Raw genomic sequence first — 27,662 nt, forward strand, 5'->3', positions numbered from 1 at the left:
TTAAAAATAAAAATAAAACTCTTTTTATTGCCAAAAACCCCGGAAGTTGCGGCGGGCTCAGAGCTCGTCGCGCGGGGGGTGGGAATTGCGGGATTCCCGCGGGAATTCCCGGTCCCCATCCCAAATTTCGGGGGGCTCCGGGGGGGTCTCGGTGTCGCTGACGTAGCCGGGGTCGCCCGTGTAGTGCGTGGGGAAGAGCAGCAGCGGATCCGCGGAAAAGGCCTCGAGATCCCGCCGGGAAAAGTGCTGGGAATACTCGGGGCTGCGGGGAAACGGGGAGAAACGGGTGAGAAACGGGGGAGAACGGGAAAAAATGGGGAAAAACGGGGAAAAAAACGGGGGGGAAATGGGGAGAAATGGGGGGAAATGGGAAAAAACGGGGGGAAAATGGGGAAAAATGGGGGGAAATGGGGAAAAATGGGGGGAAAATGGGGAGAAAACGGGGAAAATGGGAAAAAACGGGGGAAAAGGGGGAGAAAATGGGGAAAAAGGGGAAAAACGGGGGGAAAATGGGGAGAAAATGGGGGGGAAATGGGGAGAAAATGGGGGGGGAAATGGGGAAAAAACGGGGAAAAAACGGGAGGAAACAAGGAAAAATGGGGGGGAAATGGGTGAAAATTGGGGAAAATGGGAAAAAATGGGGAAAAATGGGGGAAAAATGGAGAAAATGGGGAGAAAAATGGGGGGAAATGGGAAAAAATGGGAAAATGGGGAAAAAAACGGGGAAAAACGGGAGAAAACAAGGAAAAATGGGGGGAAATGGGTGAAAATTGGGGAAAAATGGGAAAAAATGGGGAAAAATGGGGGGAAAACGGGGAGAAAATGGGGGAAATGGGGGGAAAATGGGTGAGAGATCCAGGAAAAGTCTGGGAAAAGGGCCAGGAGTGCTCAGGGCTGTGGGGAAATGGGGAGAAACGGGGGAAAATTGGGGAAAAATGGGAAAAAATCGGAAAAAGTGGGGGGAAATGGGGGGAAAATGGGAAAAAAATGGGGGGAAAATGGGAGGAAAATGGAGGGAAAATGGGAGGAAAATGGGTGAAAATTGGGGAAAATGGGAAAAAATGGGGAAAAACGGGGGGGAAATGGGGAAAAATGGGGAGAAAATGGGAAAAAAAACGGGGGAAAAATGGGAGAAACCAAGGAAAAATGGGAAAAATGGGGGGAAATGGGTGAGAGATCCAGGAAAAGTCCGGGAAAAGGGCCAGGAGTGCTCGAGGCTGCAGGGAAATGGGGAGAAACGGGGGGAAATTGGGGAAAAATGGGAAAAAATGGGGAAAACGGGGAAAAATGGGGAGAAAATGGGAAAAAAAAGGGGAAAAAATGGGAGAAAAACAAGGAAAAATGGAGAGAAACGGGTGAAAATTGGGGGAAAATGGGAAAAAAATGGGGAAAAAAGGGAAAAAATGGGAAAAAACGGGGGAAAAATGGGAGAAAACAAAAATGGGGAGAAACAGGTGAAAATTGGGGAAAAATGGGAAAAACGGGGGAAAAATGGGAGAAGACAAGGAAAAATGGGGAGAAATGGGGGGGAAATGAGGGGAAATGGGTGAGAGATCCAGGAAAAGTCTGGGAAAAGGGCCAGGAGTGCTCGGGGCTGCGGGGAAATGGGGAGAAACGGGGAAAATTGGGGAAAATGGGGAAAAAAAATGGGGAAAAAGGGGAAAAAATGGGGAAAAACGGGAAAAAATGGGGAGAAAATGGGGAAAAAAACGGGGGAAAAAATGGGAGAAAACAAGGAAAAGTGGGAAAATGGGGGGGAAATGGGTGAGAGATCCAGGAAAAGTCTGGGAAAAGGGCCAGGAGTGCTCGGGGCTGTGGGGAAATGGGGAGAAACGGGGGAAAATTGGGGAAAAACGGGAAAAAATGGGAAAAAAGGGGGGGAAAATGGGGGGGAAAATGGGAAAAAATGGGGAAAAAACGGGAGAAAACAAGGAAAAGTGGGGGGGAAATGGGTGAAAATTGGGGAAAATGGGAAAAAATGGGGAAAAATGGGGGAAAAATGGAGAAAATGGGGAGAAAAATGGGGGGAAATGGGAAAAAAATGGGAAAATGGGGAAAAAACGGGGAAAAACGGGGAAAAAACGGGAGAAAACAAGGAAAAATGGGGGGAAATGGGTGAAAATTGGGGAAAAATGGGAAAAAATGGGGAAAAATGGGGGGAAAACGGGGAGAAAATGGGGGGAAATGGGGGGAAAATGGGTGAGAGATCCAGGAAAAGTCTGGGAAAAGGGCCAGGAGTGCTCAGGGCTGTGGGGAAATGGGGAGAAACGGGGGAAAATTGGGGAAAAATGGGAAAAAATCGGAAAAAGTGGGGGGAAATGGGGGGAAAATGGGAAAAAATGGGGGGAAAACGGGAGAAAACACGGAAAAGTGGGGGGGAAATGGGTGAAAATTGGGGAAAATGGGAAAAAATGGGGAAAAAACGGGGGGGAAATGGGGAAAAATGGGGAGAAAATGGGAAAAAACGGGGGAAAAATGGGAGAAACCAAGGAAAAATGGGAAAAAATGGGGGGAAATGGGTGAGAGATCCAGGAAAAGTCCGGGAAAAGGGCCAGGAGTGCTCGAGGCTGCAGGGAAATGGGGAGAAACGGGGGGAAATTGGGGAAAAATGGGAAAAAATGGGGAAAACGGGGAAAAATGGGGAGAAAATGGGAAAAAAAGGGGAAAAAATGGGAGAAAACAAGGAAAAATGGAGAGAAACGGGTGAAAATTGGGGGAAAATGGGAAAAAATGGGGAAAAAAGGGGAAAAAATGGGAAAAAACAGGGGAAAAATGGGAGAAAACAAAAATGGGGAGAAACAGGTGAAAATTGGGGAAAAATGGGAAAAACGGGGGAAAAATGGGAGAAGACAAGGAAAAATGGGGAGAAATGGGGGGGAAATGAGGGGAAATGGGTGAGAGATCCAGGAAAAGTCTGGGAAAAGGGCCAGGAGTGCTCGGGGCTGCGGGGAAATGGGGAGAAACGGGGGAAAATTGGGGAAAATGGGAAAAAATGGGGAAAAATGGGGAAAAAATGGGGAGAAAATGGGAAAAAACGGGGGAAAAATGGGAGAAAACAAGGAAAAATGGGAAAATGGGGGGAAATGGGTGAGAGATCCAGGAAAAGTCTGGGAAAAGGGCCAGGAGTGCTCGGGGCTGTGGGGAAATGGGGAGAAACGGGGGAAAATTGGGGAAAAAACGGGAAAAAATGGGAAAAAAGGGGGGGAAAATGGGGGGAAAATGGGAAAAAATGGGGAAAAAAACGGGAGAAAACAAGGAAAAGTGGGGGGGAAATGGGTGAAAATTGGGGAAAATGGGAAAAAAAATGGGGAAAAACGGGGGGAAAATGGGGAAAAATGGGGAGAAAATGGGAAAAAATGGGGGAAAAATGGGAGAAAACAAGGAAAAATGGGAAAAATGGGGGGAAATGGGTGAGAGATCCAGGAAAAGTCCGGGAAAAGGGCCAGGAGTGCTCGGGGCTGTGGGGAAATGGGGAGAAAACGGGGGGAAATTGGGGAAAAATGGGAAAAAAATGGGGAAAACGGGGAAAAAATGGGATAAAAAGGGGAAAAAATGGGAGGGAAATGGGAGAAGACAAGGAAAAATGGGAGAAATGGGGAAAATGGGGTGAAATGGGTGAGAGATCCAGGAAAAGTCCGGGAAAAGGGCCAGGAGTGCTCGGGGCTGCGGGGAAATGGGGAGAAACGGGGGGAAATTGGGGAAAAATGGGAAAAAATGGGGAAAACGGGGGAAAATGGGAAAAAACGGGAAAAATGGGAGAAAACAAAAATGGGGAGAAACAGGTGAAAATTGGGGAAAAAATGGGAAAAACGGGGAAAAAATGGGAGAAGACAAGGAAAAATGGGAGAAATGGGGGGGAAATGAGGGGAAATGGGTGAGAGATCCAGGAAAAGTCTGGGAAAAGGGCCAGGAGTGCTCGGGGCTGCAGGGAAATGGGGAGAAACGGGGGAAAATTGGGGAAAAAACGGGAAAAAATGGGAAAAAATGGGGGGAAAATGGGGGGAAAATGGGAGAAAATGGGGGAAAAACGGGAGAAAACAAGGAAAAATGCGGGGGAAATGGGTGAAAATTGGGGAAAATGGAAAAAAATGGGGAAAAATGGGGGGGAAATGGGGAAAAATGGGGAGAAAATGGGAAAAAACGGGGGAAAAATGGGAGAAAACAAGGAAAAATGGGAAAAATGGGGGGAAATGGGTGAGAGATCCAGGAAAAGTCTGGGAAAAGGGCCAGGAGTGCTCGGGGCTGTGGGGAAATGGGGAGAAACGGGGGGAAATTGGGGAAAAATGGGAAAAAATGGGGAAAACGGGGAAAAATGGGGAGAAAATGGGAAAAAAAGGGGAAAAATGGGAGAAAACAAGGAAAAATGGAGAGAAACGGGTGAAAATTGGGGGAAAATGGGAAAAAATGGGGAAAAAACGGGGGAAAAAAAGGGGGAAAAAACGGGAAAAATGGGAGAAAACAAAAATGGGGAGAAACAGGTGAAAATTGGGGAAAAAATGGGAAAAACGGGGGAAAAATGGGAGAAGACAAGGAAAAATGGGGAGAAATGGGGGGGAAATGAGGGGAAATGGGTGAGAGATCCAGGAAAAGTCTGGGAAAAGGGCCAGGAGTGCTCGGGGCTGTGGGGAAATGGGGAGAAACGGGGGAAAATTGGGGAAAATGGGGAAAAAATGGGGAAAAAGGGGGAAAAACGGGGGAAAAATGGGGAGAAAATGGGAAAAAAAGGGGAGAAAATGGGAAGAAAAGGGGAAAAAACAGGAGAAAACAAGGAAAAATGGGGGGAAATGGGTGAAAATTGAGGAAAAATGGGAAAAAAGGGAAAAACGGGGGAAAAAGGGGAGAAAAATGGGGAAAAAACGGGGGAAAATGGGAAGAAAAGGGGAAAAAACAGGAGAAAACAAGGAAAAATGGGGAAATGGGTGAAAATTGAGGAAAAATGGGAAAAAACGGGGAGAAAATGGGAGAAAACAAGGAAAAATGGGGAAAAATGGGGGGAAAATGGGGGGAAATGGGTGAGAGATCCAGGAAAAGTCTGGGAAAAGGGCCAGGAGTGCTCGGGGCTGCGGGGAAATGGGGAGAAATGGGGGAAAATTGGGGAAAAAATGGGGAAAAAATGGGGAGAAAATGGGAAAAAACGGGGAAAAAATGGGAGAAAACAAGGAAAAAATGGGGGAAATGGGTGAGAGATCCAGGAAAAGTCTGGGAAAAGGGCCAGGAGTGCTCGGGGCTGCGGGGAAATGGGGAGAAACGGGGGAAATCCCACAAATCCCACAGTGCCCGTACCTGGGGTGCCGCTCGAACACGAGGGGCAGGAATTCATCCCTGTATCCCACGTATCCCATATATCCCATATAGCCCATAAATCCCATTTATCCCAGATCCCAGAGATCCCAGAAATCCCAGAAATCCCAGAAATCCCATAAACACCTGGGGTGCCGGTCGAACATGAGGGGCAGGAACTCGTCCACCGGGATCATCTTGCCCAGGGGCTCGGCCGCCAGCAGCTTGCGGGCCCCGCGCAGGGACAGCGCGTAGCCCAAGCTCCAGTAGGAGTAGCCCGGCCGCAGCAGCTGCCGGACACCGGGAACGCCGCGCTCCGAGCGCTCCGGCTCCAGCCGCTTGCGGCCCAGGTAGCTGCGGGCAACAGGGTCAGCGGGGTCAGTGGGGTCAGTGGGGTCAGTGGGGTCAATGGGGTCAGTGGGGTCAGTGGGGTCAGTGGGGTCAATGGGGTCAGTGGGGTCAGTGGGGTCAATAGGGTCAATGGGGTCAGTGGGGTCAGTGGGGTCAGTGGGGTCAGTAGGGTCAGTGGGGTCAGTGGGGTCAGTGGGGTCAATGGGGTCAATGGGGTCAATGGGGTCAGTGGGGTCAGTGGGGTCAATGGGGTCAATGGGGTCAGTGGGGTCAGCAGGGTCAGTGGGGTCAGTGGGGTCAGCGGGGTCAGTGGGGTCAGCGGGGTCAGTGGGGTCAGTAGGGTCAGTGGGGTCAGTGGGGTCAATGGGGTCAATGGGGTCAGTGGGGTCAATAGGGTCAGCGGGGTCAGTGGGGTCAATGGGGTCAGTGGGGTCAATGGGGTCAATGGGGTCAGTGGGGTCAGCGGGGTCAGTGGGGTCAGCGGGGTCAGTGGGGTCAGTGGGGTCAATAGGGTCAATGGGGTCAATGGCATCAGGGGGATCAATGGGGTCAATGGGGTCAGTGGGGTCAGTGGGATCAATGGGGTCAGTGGGGTCAGTGGGGTCAGTGGGGTCAATGGGGTCAGTGGGGTCAGTGGGGTCAGTGGGGTCAATGGGGTCAGTGGGGTCAATAGGGTCAGTGGGGTCAGTGGGGTCAATGGGGTCAGTGGGGTCAGTGAGGTCAGTGGGGTCAATGGGGTCAATGGGGTCAGTGGGGTCAGTGGGGTCAATGGGGTCAGTGGGGTCAGTGGGGTCAATGGGGTCAATGGGGTCAGTGGGGTCAATGGGGTCAGTGGGGTCAGTGGGGTCAATAGGGTCAATGGGGTCAATGGCATCAGGGGGATCAATGGGGTCAATGAGATCAATGGCATCAGGAGGATCAATGGGGTCAATGGGATCAATAGGGTCAATGGGGTCTATGGCATCACGGGGATCAATGGGGTCAATGGCATCAGGGGGATCAATGGGGTCAATGGGATCATTAGGATCCATGTGGTCAATGGGATCAATGGATCAGTGGGGTCAATGGGATCGGTGCAGTCAATGTGGTCAGTGGGGTCAATGGGGTCAATAGCATCAGAGTGATCAATGGGATCAATGGGGTCAGTGGGATCAATGGAGTCAGTAGGGATGGTGGGGTCAGTGGGGATGGTGGGGTCAGTAGGGTCAGTGGGTCAATGGGGTCAATGGGATCAATGGGGTCAGTGGGATCGGTGGGGTCGGTGGGGCCAATGGGATCAATGGGTTCATTGGGATTGGGGTCACTGGGATCAATGGGATTGGGGTCAATGGGATCAGTGGGGCCAATGAGATCAATGGAATCAATGGGATCAATGGCCTGAATGAGATGAATGGGGTCAATAAGGTCATTTGGGTCAATGGGGTCAATAGGTTCAGTATTTGCGGTCAATTTCACTGGGGTCAATGAGATCACTGGGACCAATGGCATCAATGGGATCAATGGCAGGAATAACATCAGTGGGGTCAATGGGATCACTGGGGTCAATACTTGGGGTCCATTGGGACCATTGAGATCACTGGGATCAATGGGGTCATTGGGATCATTGAGGTCAATGGGATCAATGGGATCATTTGGATTGGGGTCAGTGGGATCAATGGGCTCCGTGGGGTCTATGGGGTCATTGGGATGAATGGGGTCATTATGATCAATGGGGTAATTGGGATCATTGGGATCAATGGGGTCAGTGGGATCAAGGGGGTCAATGGGATAAGTGGGGTCTACGGGGTCACTGGGATCCATGGGGTCAGTGAGATCAATGGGGTCAATGGGATCAATGCGGTCAGTGGGATCAATGGGGTCAGGGGGACCAATGAGGTCAATGGGATCAATGGGATCCAAGAGGTCTCAGAGAATGTGGAGCAGTGGGATAAGGACAAAAATGAGTCTTGGGATGAGGATGAGGATGATGAAGATGAGAATGAAAATGATGATGAAGGCTCACGTGAGGTCCCAGGGGATTGGGATGGATTTTGGGATGAGGATGATGAAGACGACGATGAAGGCTCACATGAGGTCAATGGGGTCAGTGAGATCAATGGGATTGGGGTCACTGGGATCAATGGGGGGATTTTGGGATGAGGATGATGAGGGTAAGGACGATGATGAAGGCTCACATGAGGTTCCAGGGGATTGGGGTGGATTTTGGGATGAGGAAGATGAAGATGATGATGATGAAGGCTCACATGAGGTCCCAGTCGATGCCGGCCTCCTCCAGCTGCTCCATGAGCTCGGTCAGGCGGCGCCGGAAGAAAACCTCGAAGCGCAGATCGTCCTCGAACACCAGCGAGCGAGCCAGGCCCCGCTCCGAGATCTGGGATACGCAACGGGAATCGCCGGGATCCGCGGTGGGAATGGGATTTGGGATGGGCCCGGGAATGTCTGGGGTCACTGGGAATATTTGGGGTCACCGGGATTCAGGATGGGACCCAGAGACACCCCAGGAATGCCGGGAATCACAAATGTTTGGGATGGGAATCACGAGGGTTTGGGATGGGAATCACGAGGGTTTGGGATGGGAATCGCCGGGATCCGCGGTAGGAATGGGATTTGGGACGGGCCTGGGAATGTTTGGGGTCACCAGGAATGTTTGGGGTCACCGGGATTCAGGATGGGACCCAGAGACACCCCAGGAATGCCGGGAATCACGAGGGTTTGGGATGGGAATCGCTGGGATTCGGGGTGGGAATCATGAGGGTTTGGGATGGGAATCGCCGGGATCCGCAGTGGGAATGGGATTTGGGATGGGCCTGGGAATGTTTGGGGTCACTGGGAATGTTTGGGGTCACCGGGATTCAGGATGGGACCCAGAGACACCCCAGGAATGCCGGGAATCACAAGGGTTTGGGATGGGAATCAAGGGTTTGGGATGGGAATCGCCGGGATCCGGGCTGGGAATGGGATTTGGGATGGAGCTGGGAGAGCCCTGGGAATGCCAGGACTCAACGGGATTTGGGGTGGGCTCAGGAATGCCGGGAGTCCCCGGGAATGCCGGAAATCCGAGGGGTTTGGGAAGGAGCTGGGAACCAGCTGGGCACCCCCAGGAATTCCCTGAATCGCCCCAAAATCCCATCCCAGCCCCTCAGGACACCCCGAATTCCCAAATTCCCGGCTCCTCACCTCCTGCCGCACCCGGAAGTGGCTGAGGAAGGAGCCGACCTCGCCCCATTCCCAAGAATCCCCTGGATCCCCCCCAGAATTCCCAGGACCCCCCAAATTCCCAAATTTCCTGCTCCTCACCTCCTGCCAGACCCGGAAGTGGCTGAGGAAGGAGCGGCTCCTTTGGAATTCCAGACCCCAAATGCCCAAATTCCCATCCCAGACCCCCCCAAATTCCCATCCCAGACCCCCAGAACCCCCCAAATTCCCATCCCAGACCCCCAAATTCCCATCCCAGACCCCCAGAACCCCCCAAATTCCCAAATTTCCTGCTCCTCACCTCCTGCCAAACCCAGAAGTGGCTGAGGAAGCAGCAGCTCCTCTTTGGAATTCCCCGGATCCCCCAGAATTCCCAGAACCCCCCAAATTCCCATCCCAGACCCCCAGGACCCCCCAAATTCCCAAAATTCCAGCTCCTCACCTCCTGCCAGACCCGGAAGTGGCTGAGGAAGCAGCGGCTCCTCTTTGGAATTCCAGACCCCAAATGCCCAAATTCCCATCCCAGACCCCCAGGACCCCCCAAATTCCCAAATTTCCGGCTCCTCACCTCCTGCCAGACCCGGAAGTGGCTGAGGAAGCAGCGGCTCCTTTGGAATTCCAGACCCCAAAATGCCCAAATTCCCATCCCAGACCCCCAAATTCCCATCCCAGACCCCCAGGACCCCCTAAATTCCCAAAATTCCTGCTCCTCACCTCCTGCCAGACCCGGAAGTGGCTGAGGAAGCAGCCGACCTCCCCTCGGGTCAGGGGTCTCCCGTGGAAGGGATCCCGATATCCCGGCAGCATCCGGACCCCCAGCGCCTCCACCTGGCTGCTGTTCAGGGCCCTGCGGAACGTTCCAGAGCGGAATTCCGGCGGAATTCCCAAAATTCCCGGGCATTCCCAGCCTCCCCGCCCCCCTCCCGGGGCTCACCGGCCGTCCACGGCCTCCACCAGTTTGGGGGAGATTCCCAGTTCCTGCAGCGTCCGGAGCATCCGCGCCCGGCGGTCGGAGCGGCGCTGGAGGTTGATCAGGAAGACCTGGGATGGGAATATCCATGGAAAATGGGGGATTCGGCCCAAAATCCGGGGGCAGAAGGGGAAATCTGAGAGAAATCGGGGGGAAATTCACCCCAAATGCAGGGGGAAATGGGGAAATGTGGGGGAAAGCTGCCCAAAATCCAGGGGGAATGGGGAAATTTATCCCAAAATCCAGGGGAAAACAGGAAATCTGCCCCAAAATCCAGGAGAAAATGGGGAAATTCATCCCGAAATCCAGGGAAAAACGGGAAATCTGCCCCAAAATGCAGGAGGAAATGGGGAAATGCAGAAGGAAATAGGGAAAGCTGCTCAAAATCCAGGGGGAAATTCATCCCAAAATCCAGGGGAAAAACGGGGAAATCTGCCCCAAAATGCAGGAGGAAATGGGAAAATCCCAAAGAAAATAGGGAAAGCTGCCCAAAATCCAGGGGGAAATGGGGAAATCTGGGGCAAATCTGCCAAAAATCCAAGGAAAAAGGGGGAAATCCACCCCAAATCCAGCGGGAAATGGGGAGAAACCAACCCAAAATCCAGCAGGGAATAAAAAAAATCCCGTGAAATGCTGAGGAAAAGGTGGGAAACCGCCCCAAATCCTGAGGGGGAGGGGGATCCCGGGAATTCCGAGGGATTCACCTCATCAAATCCCAGCTTGTCCAGGACCTTGGGAGGGACCCACACGTGGGGGGAGGGCTCGGCCGGAGGGAGCTTCACTGCGGGAATGGGAGAATCCCACGGGAATCAGCCCCTGATCCCACGGGAATGAGCACCAGATCCCAAAGGAATCAGCCCCTGATCCCAAAGGAATGAGCACCAGATCCCACGGGAATGAGCCCCTGATCCCAAAGGAATGAGCCCCTGATCCCACGGGAATGAGCCCCTGATCCCACGGGAATGAGCACCAGATCCCAAAGGAATCAGCCCCTGATCCCAAAGCAATCAGCCCCTGATCCCAAAGGAATGAGCCCCTGATCCCACGGGAATGAGCACCAGATCCCAAAGGAATCAGCCCCTGATCCCACGGGAATGAGCCCCTGATCCCACGGGAATGAGCACCAGATCCCATGGGAATGAGCACCAGATCCCAAAGGAATCAGCCCCTGATCCCACGGGAATGAGCACCAGATCCCATGGGAATAAGCCCCAAATCCCACAGCGATCAGCCCCAGATCCCAAAGAACTGAGCCCCTGATCCCACAGGAATGAGCCCCAAATCCCACAGGGATCAGCCCCAGATCCCATGGGAATGAGCCCCTGATCCCACAGGGATTTGGGGTTCCTGATCCCAATGGAATCAGCCCCGAATATCCCGAGGAATGAGCCCCAAATCCCACAGGAATGAGCCCCAAATCCCATTGGAATCAGCCCCAAATCCCACGGGAATAAGCCCCAAACCCCACAGGGATCAGCCCCAGATCCCAAAGGAATCAGCCCCAAATCCCACAGGAATGAACCCCAGATCCCAAAGGAATCAGCCCCAAATCCCAAAGGAATGAACCCCAAATCCCAAAGAAATGAGCCCCAAATCCCATTGGAATGAGCACCAGATCCCAAAGGAATTAACCCCAAATCCCAAAGGAATCAGCCCCAAATCCCACGGGAATGAGCCCCAGATCCCACGGGAATCAACCCCACATCTCAAAGGAATGACTCCCAGATCCCACGGGAATGAGCCCCAGATCCCACGGGAATGAGCCCCTGATCCCACGGGAATGAGCACCAGATCCCAAAGGAATCAGCCCCTGATCCCAAAGGAATGAGCCCCTGATCCCACGGGAATGAGCACCAGATCCCAAAGGAATGAGCCCCTGATCCCACGGGAATGAGCACCAGATCCCAAAGGAATCAGCCCCTGATCCCACGGGAATGAGCCCCTGATCCCACGGGAATGAGCACCAGATCCCATGGGAATGAGCACCAGATCCCAAAGGAATCAGCCCCTGATCCCACGGGAATGAGCACCAGATCCCATGGGAATAAGCCCCAAATCCCACAGCGATCAGCCCCAGATCCCAAAGAACTGAGCCCCTGATCCCACAGGAATGAGCCCCAAATCCCACAGGGATCAGCCCCAGATCCCATGGGAATGAGCCCCTGATCCCACAGGGATTTGGGGTTCCTGATCCCAATGGAATCAGCCCCGAATACCCCGAGGAATGAGCCCCAAATCCCACAGGAATGAGCCCCAAATCCCATTGGAATCAGCCCCAAATCCCACGGGAATAAGCCCCAAACCCCACAGGGATCAGCCCCAGATCCCAAAGGAATCAGCCCCAAATCCCACAGGAATGAACCCCAGATCCCAAAGGAATCAGCCTCAAATCCCAAAGGAATGAACCCCAAATCCCAAAGAAATGAGCCCCAAATCCCATTGGAATCAGCCCCAGATCCCAAAGGAATTAACCCCAAATCCCAAAGGAATCAGCCCCAAATCCCACGGGAATGAGCCCCAGATCCCACGGGAATCAACCCCAGATCCCAAAGGAATGAGCCCCAGATCCCACGGGAATGAGCCCCAGATCCCAAAGGAATCAGCCCCAGATCCCAAAGGAATGAGCCCCAAATCCCAAAGGAATCAGCCCCTGATCCCACAGGGATCAGCCCCAAATCCCAACGGGATCAGCCCCAGATCCCAAAGGAATGAGCCCCAGATCCCACAGGGATCAGCCCCAAATCCCAACGGGATCAACCCCAGATCCCATGGGAATAAGCCCCAAATCCCATTGGAATCAGCCCCAGATCCCAAAGGAATTAACCCCAAATCCCAAAGGAATCAGCCCCAAATCCCACGGGAATGAGCCCCAGATCCCACGGGAATCAACCCCAGATCCCAAAGGAATGACCCCCAGATCCCATGGGAATGAGCCCCAGATCCCACGGGAATGAGCCCCTGATCCCACAGGGATCAGCCCCAAATCCCAAAGGAATCAGCCCCAGATCCCAAAGGAATCAGCTCCAAATCCCAAAGGAATCAGCCCCAGATCCCACGGGAATGAGCCCCAGATCCCACAGGGATCAGCCCCAAATCCCACAGGAATGAGCGAGCCCCAGATCCCAAAGGAATGAGCCCCAAATCCCACAGGGATCAGCCCCAGATCCCAACGGGATCAACCCCAAATCCCAACGGGATCAACCCCAGATCCCACAGGGATCAGCCCCAGATCCCAAAGGAATCAGCCCTGATCCCATGGGAATGAGCCCCAAATCCCACAGGAATGAGCCCCAAATCCCACCAGGGATCAGCTCCGGACCCTCGGGGCTCATCCTGTGGCCCTGGATCCCTTGGGATCCCTTGGGATCCTTTGGGATCCATTTCCCCCACAGGATCCCGAGGCCACGGATGCTCCGGGATCCCTCGGGATCCCGCGGGATCTCACCCATGATCTCCAGCTGGACGTGCAGGAAGTTCTCGGCCTCGTCCCGCAGGGAGCTCTGGGAGCGCAGCGGCACCGGCAGGAAGCCGAACTGCTCCCGGTTACTGACGAACATCTGCACCCCTGGAATGGCATCGGGAACGTCGGGAACGGGGTCGGGAATGTCGGGAATGGGGTCGGGAATGTCGGGAATGGGGTCGGGAAGGGGATCTGGGATAACGGGATCAAGGATGGGAGCGGCACCGGCAGGAACCTGAACTGGTCCCAGTTACTGACGAACATCTGCACCCCTGGAATGGCATCGGGAACGTCGGGAATGGGGTCGGGAATGTCGGGAATGGGGTCGGGAATGGGGTCGGGAATGGGGTCGGGAAGGGGATCTGGGATAACGGGATCAGGGATGGGAGCGGCACCGGCAGGAAGCCGAACTGCTCCCGGTTACTGACGAACATCTGCACCCCTGGAATGACATCGGGAACGTCGGGAATGGGGTCGGGAATGTCGGGAATGGGGTCGGGAACGTCGGGAATGGGGTCGGGAATGTCGGGAATGGGGTCGGGAATGTCGGGAATGGGGTCGGGAAGGGGATCTGGGATAACGGGATCAGGGATGGGAGCGGCACCGGCAGGAAGCCGAACTGGTCCCAGTTACTGACGAACATCTGCACCCCTGGAATGGCATCGGGAACGTCGGGAACGGGGTCGGGAATGTCGGGAATGGGGTCGGGAATGTCGGAAACGGGGTCAGGAAGGGGATCTGGGATAACGGGATCAGGGATGGGAGTGGCACCGGCAGGAAGCCGAACTGGTCCCAGTTACTGACGAACATCTGCACCCCTGGAATGGCATCGGGAATGTCGGGAATGGGGTCGGGAATGTCGGGAATGGGGTCGGGAAGGGGATCTGGGATAATGGGATCAGGGATGGGAGCGGCACCGGCAGGAACCTGAACTGGTCCCAGTTACTGACGAACATCTGCACCCCTGGAATGGCATCGGGAACGTCGGGAATGGGGTCGGGAATGTCGGGAATGGGGTCGGGAATGGGGTCGGGAATGGGGTCGGGAAGGGGATCTGGGATAACGGGATCAGGGATGGGAGCGGCACCGGCAGGAAGCCGAACTGGTCCCAGTTACTGACCAATATCTGCACCCCCGGAATGGCATCGGGAACGTCGGGAATGGGGTCGGGAATGTCGGGAATGGGGTCAGGAATGTTGGGAATGGGGTCGGGAAGGGGATCTGGGATAATGGGATCAGGGATGGGAGCGGCACCGGCAGGAAGCCGAACTGGTCCCAGTTACTGACGAACATCTGCACCCCTGGAATGGCATCGGGAACGTCGGGAATGGGGTCGGGAATGTCGGGAATGGGGTCAGGAAGGGGATCTGGGATAACGGGATCAGGGATGGGAGTGGCACCGGCAGGAAGCCGAACTGCTCCCGGTTACTGACAAACATCTGCACCCCTGGAATGGCATCGGGAACGTCGGGAATGGGGTCGGGAACGTCGGGAATGGGGTCGGGAATGTCGGGAATGGGGTCGGGAATGAGGTCGGGAATGGGGTCGGGAATGGGATCTGGGATAACGGGATCAGGGATGGGAGCAGCACCGGCAGGAACCTGAACGGGTCCCAGTTACTGACGAACATCTGCACCCCTGGAATGGCATCGGGAACGTCGGGAACGGGGTCGGGAATGTCGGGAATGGGGTCGGGAATGGGGTCGGGAATGGGGTCGGGAAGGGGATCTGGGATAATGGGATCAGGGATGGGAGCGGCACCGGCAGGAACCTGAACTGGTCCCAGTTACTGACGAACATCTGCACCCCTGGAATGGCATCGGGAACGTCGGGAATGGGGTCGGGAATGGGGTCGGGAATGGGGTCGGGAATGTCGGGAATGGGGTCGGGAATGTCGGGAATGGGGTCGGGAAGGGGATCTGGGATAACGGGATCAGGGATGGGAGCGGCACCGGCAGGAAGCCGAACTGGTCCCAGTTACTGACGAACATCTGCACCCCTGGAATGGCATCGGGAATGTCGGGAATGGGGTCGGGAATGGGGTCGGGAATGGGGTCGGGAAGGGGATCTGGGATAACGGGATCAGGGATGGGAGCGGCACCGGCAGGAAGCCGAACTGCTCCCGGTTACTGACGAACATCTGCACCCCTGGAATGGCATCGGGAACGTCGGGAATGGGGTCGGGAATGTCAGGAATGGGGTCGGGAATGTCGGGAATGGGGTCGGGAATGGGGTCGGGAATGGGGTCGGGAAGGGGATCTGGGATAACGGGATCAGGGATGGGAGTGGCACCGGCAGGAAGCCGAACTGGTCCCAGTTACTGACGAACATCTGCACCCCTGGAATGGCATCGGGAATGTCGGGAATGGGGTCGGGAATGTCGGGAATGGGGTCGGGAAGGGGATCTGGGATAATGGGATCAGGGATGGGAGCGGCACCGGCAGGAACCTGAACTGGTCCCAGTTACTGACGAACATCTGCACCCCTGGAATGGCATCGGGAACGTCGGGAATGGGGTCGGGAATGTCGGGAATGGGGTCGGGAATGGGGTCGGGAATGGGGTCGGGAAGGGGATCTGGGATAACGGGATCAGGGATGGGAGCGGCACCGGCAGGAAGCCGAACTGGTCCCAGTTACTGACGAACATCTGCACCCCTGGAATGGCATCGGGAACGTCGGGAATGGGGTCGGGAATGTCGGGAATGGGGTCAGGAAGGGGATCTGGGATAACGGGATCAGGGATGGGAGTGGCACCGGCAGGAAGCCGAACTGGTCCCAGTTACTGACGAACATCTACACCCCTGGAATGGCATCGGGAACGTCGGGAATGGGGTCGGGAATGTCGGGAATGGGGTCGGGAATGGGGTCGGGAATGGGGTCGGGAAGGGGATCTGGGATAACGGGATCAGGGATGGGAGCGGCACCGGCAGGAAGCCGAACTGCTCCCGGTTACTGACGAACATCTGCACCCCTGGAATGGCATCGGGAATGTCGGGAACGGGGTCGGGAATGTCGGGAATGGGGTCGGGAAGGGGATCTGGGATAATGGGATCAGGGATGGGAGCGGCACCGGCAGGAAGCCAAACTGCTCCCGGTTACTGACGAACATCTGCACCCCTGGAATGGCATCGGGAACGTCGGGAATGGGGTCGGGAATGTCAGGAATGGGGTCAGGAATGTCGGGAATGGGGTCGGGAATGTCGGGAATGGGGTCGGGAAGGGGATCTGGGATAATGGGATCAGGGATGGGAGTGGCACCGGCAGGAAGCCGAACTGGTCCCAGTTACTGACGAACATCTGCACCCCTGGAATGGCATCGGGAACGTCGGGAACGGGGTCAGGGATAACTGGATTGGGAATGGGGTCGGGAATGGGGGCGAGAATGGGGTCAGGGATAACTGGACTGGGAATGGGGTCGGGAATGTTGGGAATGGAGTCGGGAATGGGATTGGGAGCGAGATCAAGACTGGGGGGTCACTTCTAAATTGGGATCACCCAAAGCCAATCCCAAATCCCATCCCAATCCCATCCCAATCCCGCCCCTCGCCCGTGGCCCAACAAGGAGCGGCGGAGACGATGATGGAAGAGCAACCCAACCCCATCCCAACCCAACCCAACCCAACTCAACCAAACCCAACCCAACTCAACCCAACTCAACCAAACCCAACCCAACCCAACTCAACCAAACCCAACCCAACCCAACTCAACCAAACCCAACCCAACTCAACCAAACCCAACCCAACCCAACCCAACTCAACCAAACCCAACCCAACCAAACCAAACCCAACCCAACTCAAGCCAACTCATCCCAACCCAACCCAACCCATCCCAACCCATCCCAACCCATCCCAACTCATCCCAACCCAACCCAACCCAACCCATCCCAACCCATCCCAACCCATCCCAACTCATCCCAACCCAACCCAACCCAACCCATCCCAACTCATCCCAACCCAACCCAACTCAACCCATCCCAGCCCATCCCAATCCAACTCATCCCAACCCATCCCAACCCATCCCAACTCATCCCAACTCAACCCATCCCAACCCATTCTAACCCATCCCAACTCATCCCGACCTCACTCATCCCAACCCAACTCATTCCAACCCAACTGAACTCATCCCAACTCGTTCCAACTCAACCCATGCAGCCCAACCCATCCCATCCAACCCAACTCAACCCAACCCAACCCAACCCATCCAACCCAACTCAATCCAACCAATCCACCCAACTCAACCCATCCCAACCCATCCCATCCAACCCAACTCAACCCACCCCAACCCAACCCATTCCATCCAACCCAACTCATCCATCCCATCCCAACCCAACCCATCCCATCCAACCCAACTCAATCCAACCAATCCATCCAACTCAACTCATTCCAACCCAACCCAACACATCCATCCCAACCCATCCCATCCCATCCAACCCAACTCAACCCATCCCAACCCATCCCATCCCAACCCAACTCATCCCATCCAACCCAACTCAACCCATCCCAACTCAACCCATCCCAACCCAACCCATCCAACCCAACTCAATCCAACCAATCCATCCAACTCAACTCATTCCAACCCATCCCATCCCATCCAACCCAATCCATCCCATCCCATCCAACCCAACTCATCCCATCCCATCCAACCCAACTCATCCATCCCAACCCAACTCATCCATCCCAACCCAACTCATCCCATCCCAACCCAACTCAACCCATCCAACCCAACTCAATCCAACCAATCCACCCAACTCAACTCATTCCAACCCAACCCAACGCATCCACCCCAACCCATCCCATCCAACCCAACTCAACCCATCCCAACCCATCCAACCCAACTCAAACCAACCCCAATCCCATCCCAATCCCAACCCCAATCCCATCCCAAATCCCTCACCGGCCTCCCGGCAGGTGGCAACAAACACAACGATGTCATCTCAATCCCAACCCCAACCCGATCCCATCCGAACCCCAATCCCAACCCCAACCCAATCCCATCCGAACCCCAATCCCAACCCCAACCCAATCCCATCCCAACCCCAATCCCAACCCCAACCCCATCCCATCCAAACCCCAATCCCAACCCCAATCCCATCCCGAATCCCTCACCGGCCTCCCGGCAGGCGGCAGCAAAGACGATGATGTCGTCGAAGGCGCCGGCGTAGCCGGGCGGGGGCGGGTAGAAGGCCAGGCTGCGGGAGCGCTCCCGGCGCAGATCCAGCAGGAAGGTGGAGTGAACCATAGGCACCGCGAAGCAGCCGCGGCGCTCCCGGCGCCGGATCGGGAGATAGGCGGGGGTGCGGCGGTAATAGCCCTGGGAATGTGGGAATGGCACCGGGAATGTGGGAATGGCCATGGAGAATGTGGGAATGGCCACTGGGAATAGCCCTGGGAATGTGGGAATGGCACTGGGAATGTGGGAATGGCACTGAGAATGAGGGAATGGCACCGGGAATAACCCTGGGAATGTGGGAATGGCACTGGGAATGTGGGAATGGCCATCGGGAATGCAGGAATGGCCATTGGGAATAGCCCTGGGAATGTGGGAATGGCACCGGGAATGTGGGAATGGCCATGGAGAATGTGGGAATGGCCACTGGGAATAGCCCTGGGAATGTGGGAATGGCACTGGGAATGTGGGAATGGCACTGAGAATGAGGGAATGGCACCGGGAATAACCCTGGGAATGTGGGAATGGCACTGGGAATGTGGGAATGGCCATCGGGAATGCAGGAATGGCCATTGGGAACAGCCCTGGGAATGTGGGAATGGCACCAGGAATGTGGGAATGGCACCAGGAATGTGGGAATGGCCATTGGGAATGTGGGAATGGCCCGCCCCCGGGGGTGCCCCGCCCTCACCTGGGGGGTGATGCCGCACCAGAAGTTGGAGTAGGCTGCGCGCGAGTCGAGCATCGGGGCCACCACGGTTCTGTTCTCGGCCACCAGCACGGCCAGCGTGTCCGGGTTCACCAGGACGTTGTCGGCGTCCAGGAACTGCCGACAGAGACACCTCAGGGTCACCCAGGGACACCCCTGGGACACCCCTGGGTCACCCTGGGTCACCCCTGGGACACCCTGGGACACCGGTGTCACCGCTGGGACACCCCTGGGACACCCCTGGGACACCCCTGGGATACCCCTGGGACACCCTGGGACACCTGGGACACCCTGGGTCACCCCTGGGACACCTGGGACACCGGTGTCACCGCTGGGACACCGCTGGGACACCCCTAGGACACCCCTGGGACACCCCTGGGACACCCCTGGGATACCCTGGGACATCCCTGGGTCACCCCTGGGACACCCCTGGGACACCCTGGGACACCCCTGGGACACCCCTGGGACACCCCTGGGATACCCCTGGGACACCCCTGGGTCACCCCTGGGATACCCTGGGACACCCCTGGGTCACCCCTGGGATACCCTGAGACACCCCTAGGACACCCCTGGGACACCCCTGGGATACCCTGGGACACCCCTGGGACACCCTGGGACACCCCTGGGACACCCCTGGGATACCCCTGGGACACCCCTGGGTCACCCTGGGACACCCCTAGGACACCCCTGGGACACCCCTGGGATACCCCTGGGACACCCCTGGGTCACCCTGGGACACCCCTGGGACACCCCTGGGACACCCCTGGGATACCCCTGGGATACCCTGGGACACCCCTGGGACACCCTGGGACACCCCTGGGATACCCTGGGACACCCCTGGGTCACCCTGGGACACCCCTGGGACACCCCTGGGACACCCCTGGGACACACCTGGGACACCTGGGACACACCTGGGACACACCTGGGACACACCTGGGATACACCTGGGATACACCTGGGATACACCTGGGACACACCTGGGTCACCCTGGGATACACCTGGGATACACCTGGGACACCCTGGGATACCCCTGGGACACCCCTGGGACACCCCTGGGACACACCGGGGATACACCTGGGACACACCTGGGATACCCCTGGGATACCCTGGGACACCCCTGGGTCACCCTGGGACACCCCCGGGAACCTCTGGGACACCCCTGGGACACCCCTGGGACACCCCTGGGATACCTCTGGGACACCCCTGGGTCACTCTGGGTCACCCTGGGATACCCTGTGCCACCTGTGTAACCCCTGTGTCACCCCTGGGACACCCTGGGACACCACTGGGACACCCCTGGGTCACCCTGGGACACCCCTGGGACACCCCTGGGACACCCTGGGACACCCCTGGGACACCCCTGGGACACCCCCAGGAACCTCTGGGACACCCCTGGGACACCCCTGGGGTCACCCTGGGATACCCTGGGACACCCCTGGGACACCCCTGGGACACCCCTGGGTCACCCTGGGATACGCCTGGGATACCCTGGGACACCTGGGACACACCTGGGATACCCCTGGGATACCCTGGGACACCCCTGGGACACCCCGGGGTCACCCCGGGTCACCCCTGGGACACCCTTGGGACACCCCTGGGATACCCTGGGACACCTGGGACACACCTGGGATACCCCTGGGATACCCTGGGACACCCCTGGGACACCCCGGGGTCACCCTGGGACACCCCTGGGACACCTGGGATACACCTGGGATACACCTGGGATACACCTGGGACACACCTGGGATACACCAGGGATACACCTGGGACACACCTGGGATACACCTGGGACACACCTGGAACACCTGGGACACACCTGGGATACCCCTGGGATACCCTGGGACACCCCTAGGACACCCCTGGGTCACCCTGGGACACCCCTGGGACACCTGGGACACCCCTGGGATATCCCTGGGACACCCCTGGGTCACCCTGGGACACCCCCGGGAACCGCTGGGACACCCCTGGGACACCCCTGGGTCACTCTGGGTCACCCTGGGATACCCTGTGCCACCTGTGTAACCCCTGTGTCACCCCTGGGACACCCTGGGACACCACTGGGACACCCCTGGGACACCCTGGGACACCCCTGGGACACCCCTGGGATACCCCTGGGATACCCTGGGACACCCCTGGGTCACCCTGGGACACCCCTGGGACACCCCTGGGATACCCTGGGACACCCCTGGGACACCCCTGGGTCACCCTGGGATACCCCTAGGACACCCCTGGGACACCCCTGGGATACCCCTGGGACACCCCTGGGACACCCCTGGGATACCCCTGGGATACCCCTGGGACACCCCTGGGATACCCTGGGACACCCTGGGACACCCCTGGGACACCCCTGGGTCACCCCTGGGACACCCCTGGGACACCCTTGGGACACCCCTGGGATATCCCTGGGACACCCCTGGGACACCCCTGGGATATCCCTGGGACACCCCTGGGATACCCTGGGACACCCCTGGGACACCCCTGGGACACCCCTGGGTCACCCTGGCCACCCCTGGGACGCCCTGGGACACCCTGGGACACCCCTGGGACACCCCTGGGACACCCCTGGGATACCCTGGGACACCCCTGGGACACCCCTGGGATACCCTGGGACACCCCTGGGACACCCCTGGGACACCCCTGGGACACCCTGGGACACCCTTGGGACACCCTGGGACACCCCTGGGACACCCCTGGGATACCCTGGGACACCCCTGGGACACCCCTGGGTCACCCTGGGACACCCTGGGACACCCCTGGGACACCCCTGGGTCACCCTGGGATACCCCTGGGTCAGGCCTGGGACACCCTTGGGACACCCCTGGGACACCCTGGGACACCCCTGGGATACCCTGGGACACCCCTGGGACACCCCTGGGTCACCCTGGGACACCCTGGGACACCCTTGGGACACCCTGGGACACCCCTGGGACACCCCTGGGATACCCTGGGACACCCCTGGGACACCCCTGGGTCACCCTGGGACACCCTGGGACACCCCTGGGACACCCCTGGGTCACCCTGGGATACCCCTGGGTCAGGCCTGGGACACCCCTGGGACACCCCTGGGTCACCCTGGGACACCCTGGGACACCCCTGGGTCACCCTGTGTCACCCTGCGACCCCCCCCCCATTTCAGGGCCCCCTCCCCATTTCAGGGCCCCCTCCCCATTTCAGGGCCCCCCCACCCATTTCAGTCCCAGCCACACCCAGCCCTGGGTGTCCCCAATGTCCCCTCTGGGGGGGCTTTTTCCCCCCATCCCACAGCTCAGCGCATCCCCCCTGGAGTTTGGGGACCCCTCCCCGATCTGGGAGCCCCCTCCCCGATTTGGGGGCCCCCTCCCCGATCTGGGGGCCCCCTCCCCGATTTGGGGGCCCCCTCCCTGATCTGGGAGCCCCCTCCCCGATTTGGGGGCCCCCTCCCCGATCTGGGGGACCCCTCCCCGATTTGGGGGCCCCCTCCCCGATTTTCGGGACCCCTCCCCGATTTGGGGGGCCCCCTCCCCGATTTTCGGGACCCCTCCCCGATCTGGGGACCCCTCCCCGATTTGGAGGACCCCTCCCTGATCTGGGGACCCCTCCCCGATTTGGGGGCCCCCTCCCCGATTTTCGGGACCCCTCCCTGATTTGGAGGCCCCCTCCCCGATTTGGAGAACCCCTCCCCGATTTGGGGGCCCCCTCCCTGATTTGGGGACCCCTCCCTGATCTGGGGGACCCCTCCCCGATCTGGAGAACCCCTCCCCGATCTGGGGGACCCCTCCCCGATTTGGGGGCCCCCTCCCTGATCTGGGGACCCCTCCCCGATTTGGGGGCCCCCTCCCCGATTTGGGGGACCCCTCCCCGATTTGGGGGCCCCCTCCCTGATCTGGGGACCCCTCCCCGATTTTCGGGACCCCTCCCTGATTTGGAGGACCCCTCCCCGATCTGCGGGCCCCCTCCCCGATTTGGGGGCCCCCTCCCCGATTTGGGGGACCCCTCCCCGATTTGGGGGCCCCCTCCCTGATCTGGGGACCCCTCCCCGATCTGGGGGACCCCTCCCCGATTTGGAGGCCCCCTCCCCGATTTGGGGGCCCCCTCCCTGATCTGGGGACCCCTCCCCGATCTGGGGGACCCCTCCCCGATTTGGGGGCCCCCTCCCCGATCTGGGGACCCCTCCCCGATTTGGGGGCCCCCCCGTACCAGCAGGTAATCGGCCCACATGGCGCGGGCGGCCTCCAGGGCCTCCTGGCGCAGCCTCATCACGTGCTCGTAGCGGGCGGGGGTCCAGTGCTTGGGACCCTCCTCGTCGGGGAAGGACCTGGGGGGCACCAGGGGGGCACCCTGAGACCGCTGGGACCCCCTCCCCAAAATTCTTGGCACCCCCCCCCCCCCCCCCAAGCCTCCCAGAACCTCCTTCAAGCACCTCCAGGATCCCCCAACTCCCCCTAAACCCCCCCAGAACCCCCCAAAACCCCCCCCACCAAAGCCTGCCAGGATCTCCCGAAGCCCCCCAGGACCCCCCCCAAATTTCTCCTGAGCTGCCCCAGACCCCCCAAACCTCCCCAAATCCCCCCAGGAACCTCCGCCCCCCCGGTCCCCCCCATGGCTCCTTGGGGTGTCTCCACTCCCTAAAGCAACCGAACTCCCTCCCAACCTTTGGAGACGCCCAAAGTCTGCCCAAAACCTCCTCAGGACCCCCCCAAACCCCTCAGGGCCCCCCCAAATTTATCCCTGAGCCCCCCAGGACCCCCCCAAGCCCCTCACTTGGGCTCCTCCCGGTGCCCCCAGAGCACCCACTGGTACAGGCCCTGCACCCCCAACCCACGGGGACCCCCAAAGACCCCCCAGGATGCCCCAAACTCCTCCTCAGAGTCCCCTGGACTCCCCAAACCCCTCAGGACCCCCCCAAATTTGCCCCTGAGCCCCCCAGGACCCCCCCAAGCCCCTCACTTGGGCTCCTCCCGGTGCCTCCAGAGCACCCACTGGTACAGGCCCTGCACCCCCAACCCACGGGGACCCCCAAAGACCCCCCCAGGATGCCCCAAACTCCTCCTCAGAGCCCCCTGGACTCCCCAAACTCCTCAGGACCCCCCCAAATTTATCCCTGAGCCCCCCAGGACCCCCCCAAGCCCCTCACTTGGGCTCCTCCCGGTGCCCCCAGAGCACCCACTGGTACAGGCCCTGCACCCCCAACCCACGGGGACCCCCAAAGACCCCCCAGGATGCCCCAAACTCCTCCTCAGAGTCCCCTGGACTCCCCAAACTCCTCAGGACCCCCCCAAATTTGCCCCTGAGCCCCCCAGGACCCCCCCAAGCCCCTCACTTGGGCTCCTCCCGGTGCCTCCAGAGCACCCACTGGTACAGGCCCTGCACCCCCAACCCACAGGGACCCCCAAAGACCCCCCAGGATGCCCCAAACTCCTCCTCAGAGTCCCCTGGACTCCCCAAACCCCTCAGGACCCCCCCAAATTTATCCCTGAGCCCCCCAGGACCCCCCCAAGCCCCTCACTTGGGCTCCTCCCGGTGCCTCCAGAGCACCCGGTGGTAGAGGCCCCGCATGCGGCCCAGCCACTCGCCCAGCAGCGCCGAGGTGTTGTCCACGCTGTGGTCAACGGCCACCCTGAGGGGACAGCGGGGACACCCGGGGGTGCCACGGGGGGGGTCACCCTGAGGAGCCCCTCCCTGAGCGTCCCTCACGCTCCCCTCACTCACACGGCTCCCCCCCAGTGGCACCAGTGTCCTCCCAGTGTCCCCCAATGTCCTCCCAGTGTCCCCCCAGTGTCCCCCCAGTGTTGTCCCCAGTGTCCCTCCAATGTCCCCAGTGTCCCCCCAGTGTCCCCCCAGTGTTGTCCCCAGTGTCCCTCCAATGTCCCCAGTGTCCCCCCAGTGTCCCCCAATGTCCCCAGTGTCCCCAGTGTCCCCCAATGTCCTCCCAGTGTCCACCAGTGTCTCCAGTGTCCCCCAATGTCCTCCCAGTGTCCCCAGTCCCCCCAGTGTCCCCCCAGTGTCCACCAGTGTCTCCAGTGTCCCCAGTGTCCCCCAATGTCCTCCCAATGTCCTCCACTGTCCCGTGTCCCCCAGTGTCCCCCAGTGTCCCCAGTGTCCCCTAATGTCCTCCCAGTGTCCACCAGTGTCCCCCCAGTGTCCCCCAATGTCCTCCCACTGTCCACCAGTGTCTCCAGTGTCCCCCAGTCCTCCCAGTGTCCCCCAATGTCCTCCCAGTGTCCCCAGTGTCCCCCAATGTCCTCCCAGTGTCCCCCCAGTGTCCCCAGTGTCCCCAGTCCCCCCAATGTCCTCCCAGTGTCCCCAGTGTCCCCCAATGTCCTCCCAGTGTCCCCAGTGTCCCCCAATGTCCTCCCAGTGTCCCCCCAGTGTCCCCAGTGTCCCCAGTGTCCCCCAATGTCCTCCCAGTGTCCCCCAGTGTCCCCCAATGTCCCCTTAGTGCCCCCCCAGTGTCCTCCCAGTGTCCCCAGTGTCTCCAGTGTCCCCCAATGTCCTCCCAATGTCCCCAGTGTCCCCCAGTGTCCCCCCAGTGTTGTCCCCAGTGTCCCCCAATGTCCCCTTAGTGCCCCCCCAGTGTCCTCCCAGTGTCCCCAGTGTCTCCAGTGTCCCCCAATGTCCTCCCAATGTCCCCCCAATGTCCTCCCAGTGTCCACCAGTGTCTCCAGTGTCCCCCAATGTCCTCCCAGTGTCCCCAGTCCCCCCAGTGTCCCCCCAGTGTCCCCAGTGTCCCCCAATGTCCTCCCAGTGTCCACCAGTGTCCCCAGTGTCCCCCAATGTCCTCCCAATGTCCTCCATTGTCCCGTGTCCCCCAGTGTCCCCCCAGTGTCCCCCAGTGTCCCCAGTGTCCCCCAATGTCCTCCCAGTGTCCCCCAGTGTCCCCTCAGTGTCCCCCAGTGTCCCCAGTGTCCCCCAATGTCCTCCCAGTGTCCACCAGTGTCCCCCAATATCCTCCCACTGTCCACCAGTGTCTCCAGTGTCACCAGTGTCCCCCAGTGTCCCCCAGTGTCCCCAGTGTCCCCCAATGTCCTCCCAGTGTCCACCAGTGTCTCCAGTGTCACCAGTGTCCCCCAGTGTCCCCCAATGTCCTCTCAGTGTCCCCAGTCCCCCCAGTGTCCCCCCAGTGTTGTCCCCAGTGTCACCCCAGTGTCCCCCAGTGTCCCCCGTCCCCCAGTGTCCACCAGTGTCCCCAGTGTCCCCAGTGTCCCCAGTACCCCCCAGTGCCCCTCACCCACCACAGCGCCATCCTGTCCTTGGGGTGCCGTGTTCCCCCAGTGTCCCCCAGGGTCCCCCCAGTATCCCCAGTACCCCCCAGTGTCCCCTCACCCACTCCAGCGCCATCCTGTCCTTGGGGTGCCGTATTCCCCCAGTGTCCCCCCAGTCCCCCCAGTGTCCCCAGTGTCCCCAGTGCCCCCAGTGTCCCCTCACCCACCACAGCGCCATCCTGTCCTTGGGGTGCCGCAGCCTCTCGAGCCCGCCCAGCACCAGCGGCAGCGCGTGGGCCGCGTTCCGCGCCAGCAGCGCCACGGCCACGCGCGGCGGCCGCAGCGGCGACTCCGGGTTCCAGCGCTCCTCGGGGAAGTACCCGGCGGCCGGGCCGGGCCCGAAGCCGAACCGGAGCCCCCCGGAGGAGCCGCCGGGGCCCCGGCCCGGCCCCGCCAGCAGCAGCAGCGGCAGCAGCAGCGGCCACGGCCGCGCCGCCATCTTGGGCGCCCCTCACAGCAGGCCCCGCCCTTCTCCCTCAGGGGGCCTCGCCTTGGCCACGCCCACACGCGCGCTGATTGGTCAATCCGCGCTGTGACCACGCCCATAACATCCATATATAGGCATGGCGCGTAGCCACGCCCACTAGAGCCATGGATGGGCGGTGCTAGCGCTAGGCCACGCCCACACCGCGCACCCATATATGGGCATTGCTGTGATCACGCCCCCTCGTGGCCACGCCCCCTCCGCCCCTCAGAGAATTCCCCCTGAAAATTTCCTTTTCCGAGGATTTTTAACCCCGAATTTTCCCATTTTTCAACGGTTTTTACCCCAAATTCCGCCTCCGAGCAATTTCCCCTTCAAAACTTCCCCTTTCCAAGGGTTTTTTAATCCCGAATTTCCGTTTTCAAGGGGTTTTAACTCCGAATTTTCCCGCTTTTCAGCTGTTTTAGCCCCAAAATTCCAGAAGGAAATAAAGGAAAAAAATGGGAATAAAGAGAAAAAATGGGAATAAGGAGAAAGAAATGGGAATATTCTGATTTGGGGAGTGGTTTTGCCCTTCATTCCCCCCCAAAAAATTTCGGGATTTGGTGCTGGAGTGGGGAAAGATGAGAAAAAAGAGAGAAAAATGGGGAAAAATTTGGGAAAAACGGGAGGAAAACGGGAATATTCTGACTTGGGGACCGCTTTTTCTTTCTATTCCCACAAAAACTTTGGAATTCGGTACTGGAGCTCCAGGGGGAGGTGAGAAAAATGGGGGGAAAAGGGGGGGAAATGGGAATAAAGGGAAATAAATGGGAATAAAGGAGAATAAATGGGAATAAAGGAGAATAAATGGGAATAAAAGGGGG

General features: G+C 58.6%; 1 protein-coding gene across 3 annotated transcripts; it reads right to left on the reverse strand.

Annotated features, from left to right (window-relative positions):
- On the reverse strand, positions 1-27,629 carry LOC116437024 (procollagen galactosyltransferase 1-like). Of its 3 annotated transcripts, none has more exons than XM_032094548.1 (12): positions 26,540-27,627; positions 24,617-24,727; positions 23,308-23,425; positions 19,114-19,248; positions 18,362-18,566; positions 13,242-13,361; positions 10,501-10,577; positions 9,761-9,867; positions 9,541-9,673; positions 7,875-8,002; positions 5,428-5,634; positions 1-262 (listed from the first exon to the last, which is right to left on the reverse strand). In XM_032094548.1, the coding sequence occupies exons 1-12, from the start codon at positions 26,809-26,811 to the stop codon at positions 58-60; spliced, it is 1,818 nt and encodes a 605-aa protein (XP_031950439.1). In that variant the 5' UTR covers positions 26,812-27,627; the 3' UTR covers positions 1-57. The 3 variants fall into 3 exon arrangements, with proteins under 3 accessions (XP_031950439.1, XP_031950441.1, XP_031950440.1); XM_032094550.1 differs by lacking the exon at positions 26,540-27,627 and adding an exon at positions 26,343-26,388; XM_032094549.1 differs by lacking the exon at positions 5,428-5,634 and having other exon boundaries at positions 26,540-27,629.
- Positions 27,630-27,662: the final 33 nt, after the last annotated feature.

The sequence above is a fragment of the Corvus moneduloides genome, chromosome 32, assembly GCF_009650955.1.
Source record: "Corvus moneduloides isolate bCorMon1 chromosome 32, bCorMon1.pri, whole genome shotgun sequence".
NCBI lineage: Eukaryota > Metazoa > Chordata > Aves > Passeriformes > Corvidae > Corvus > Corvus moneduloides.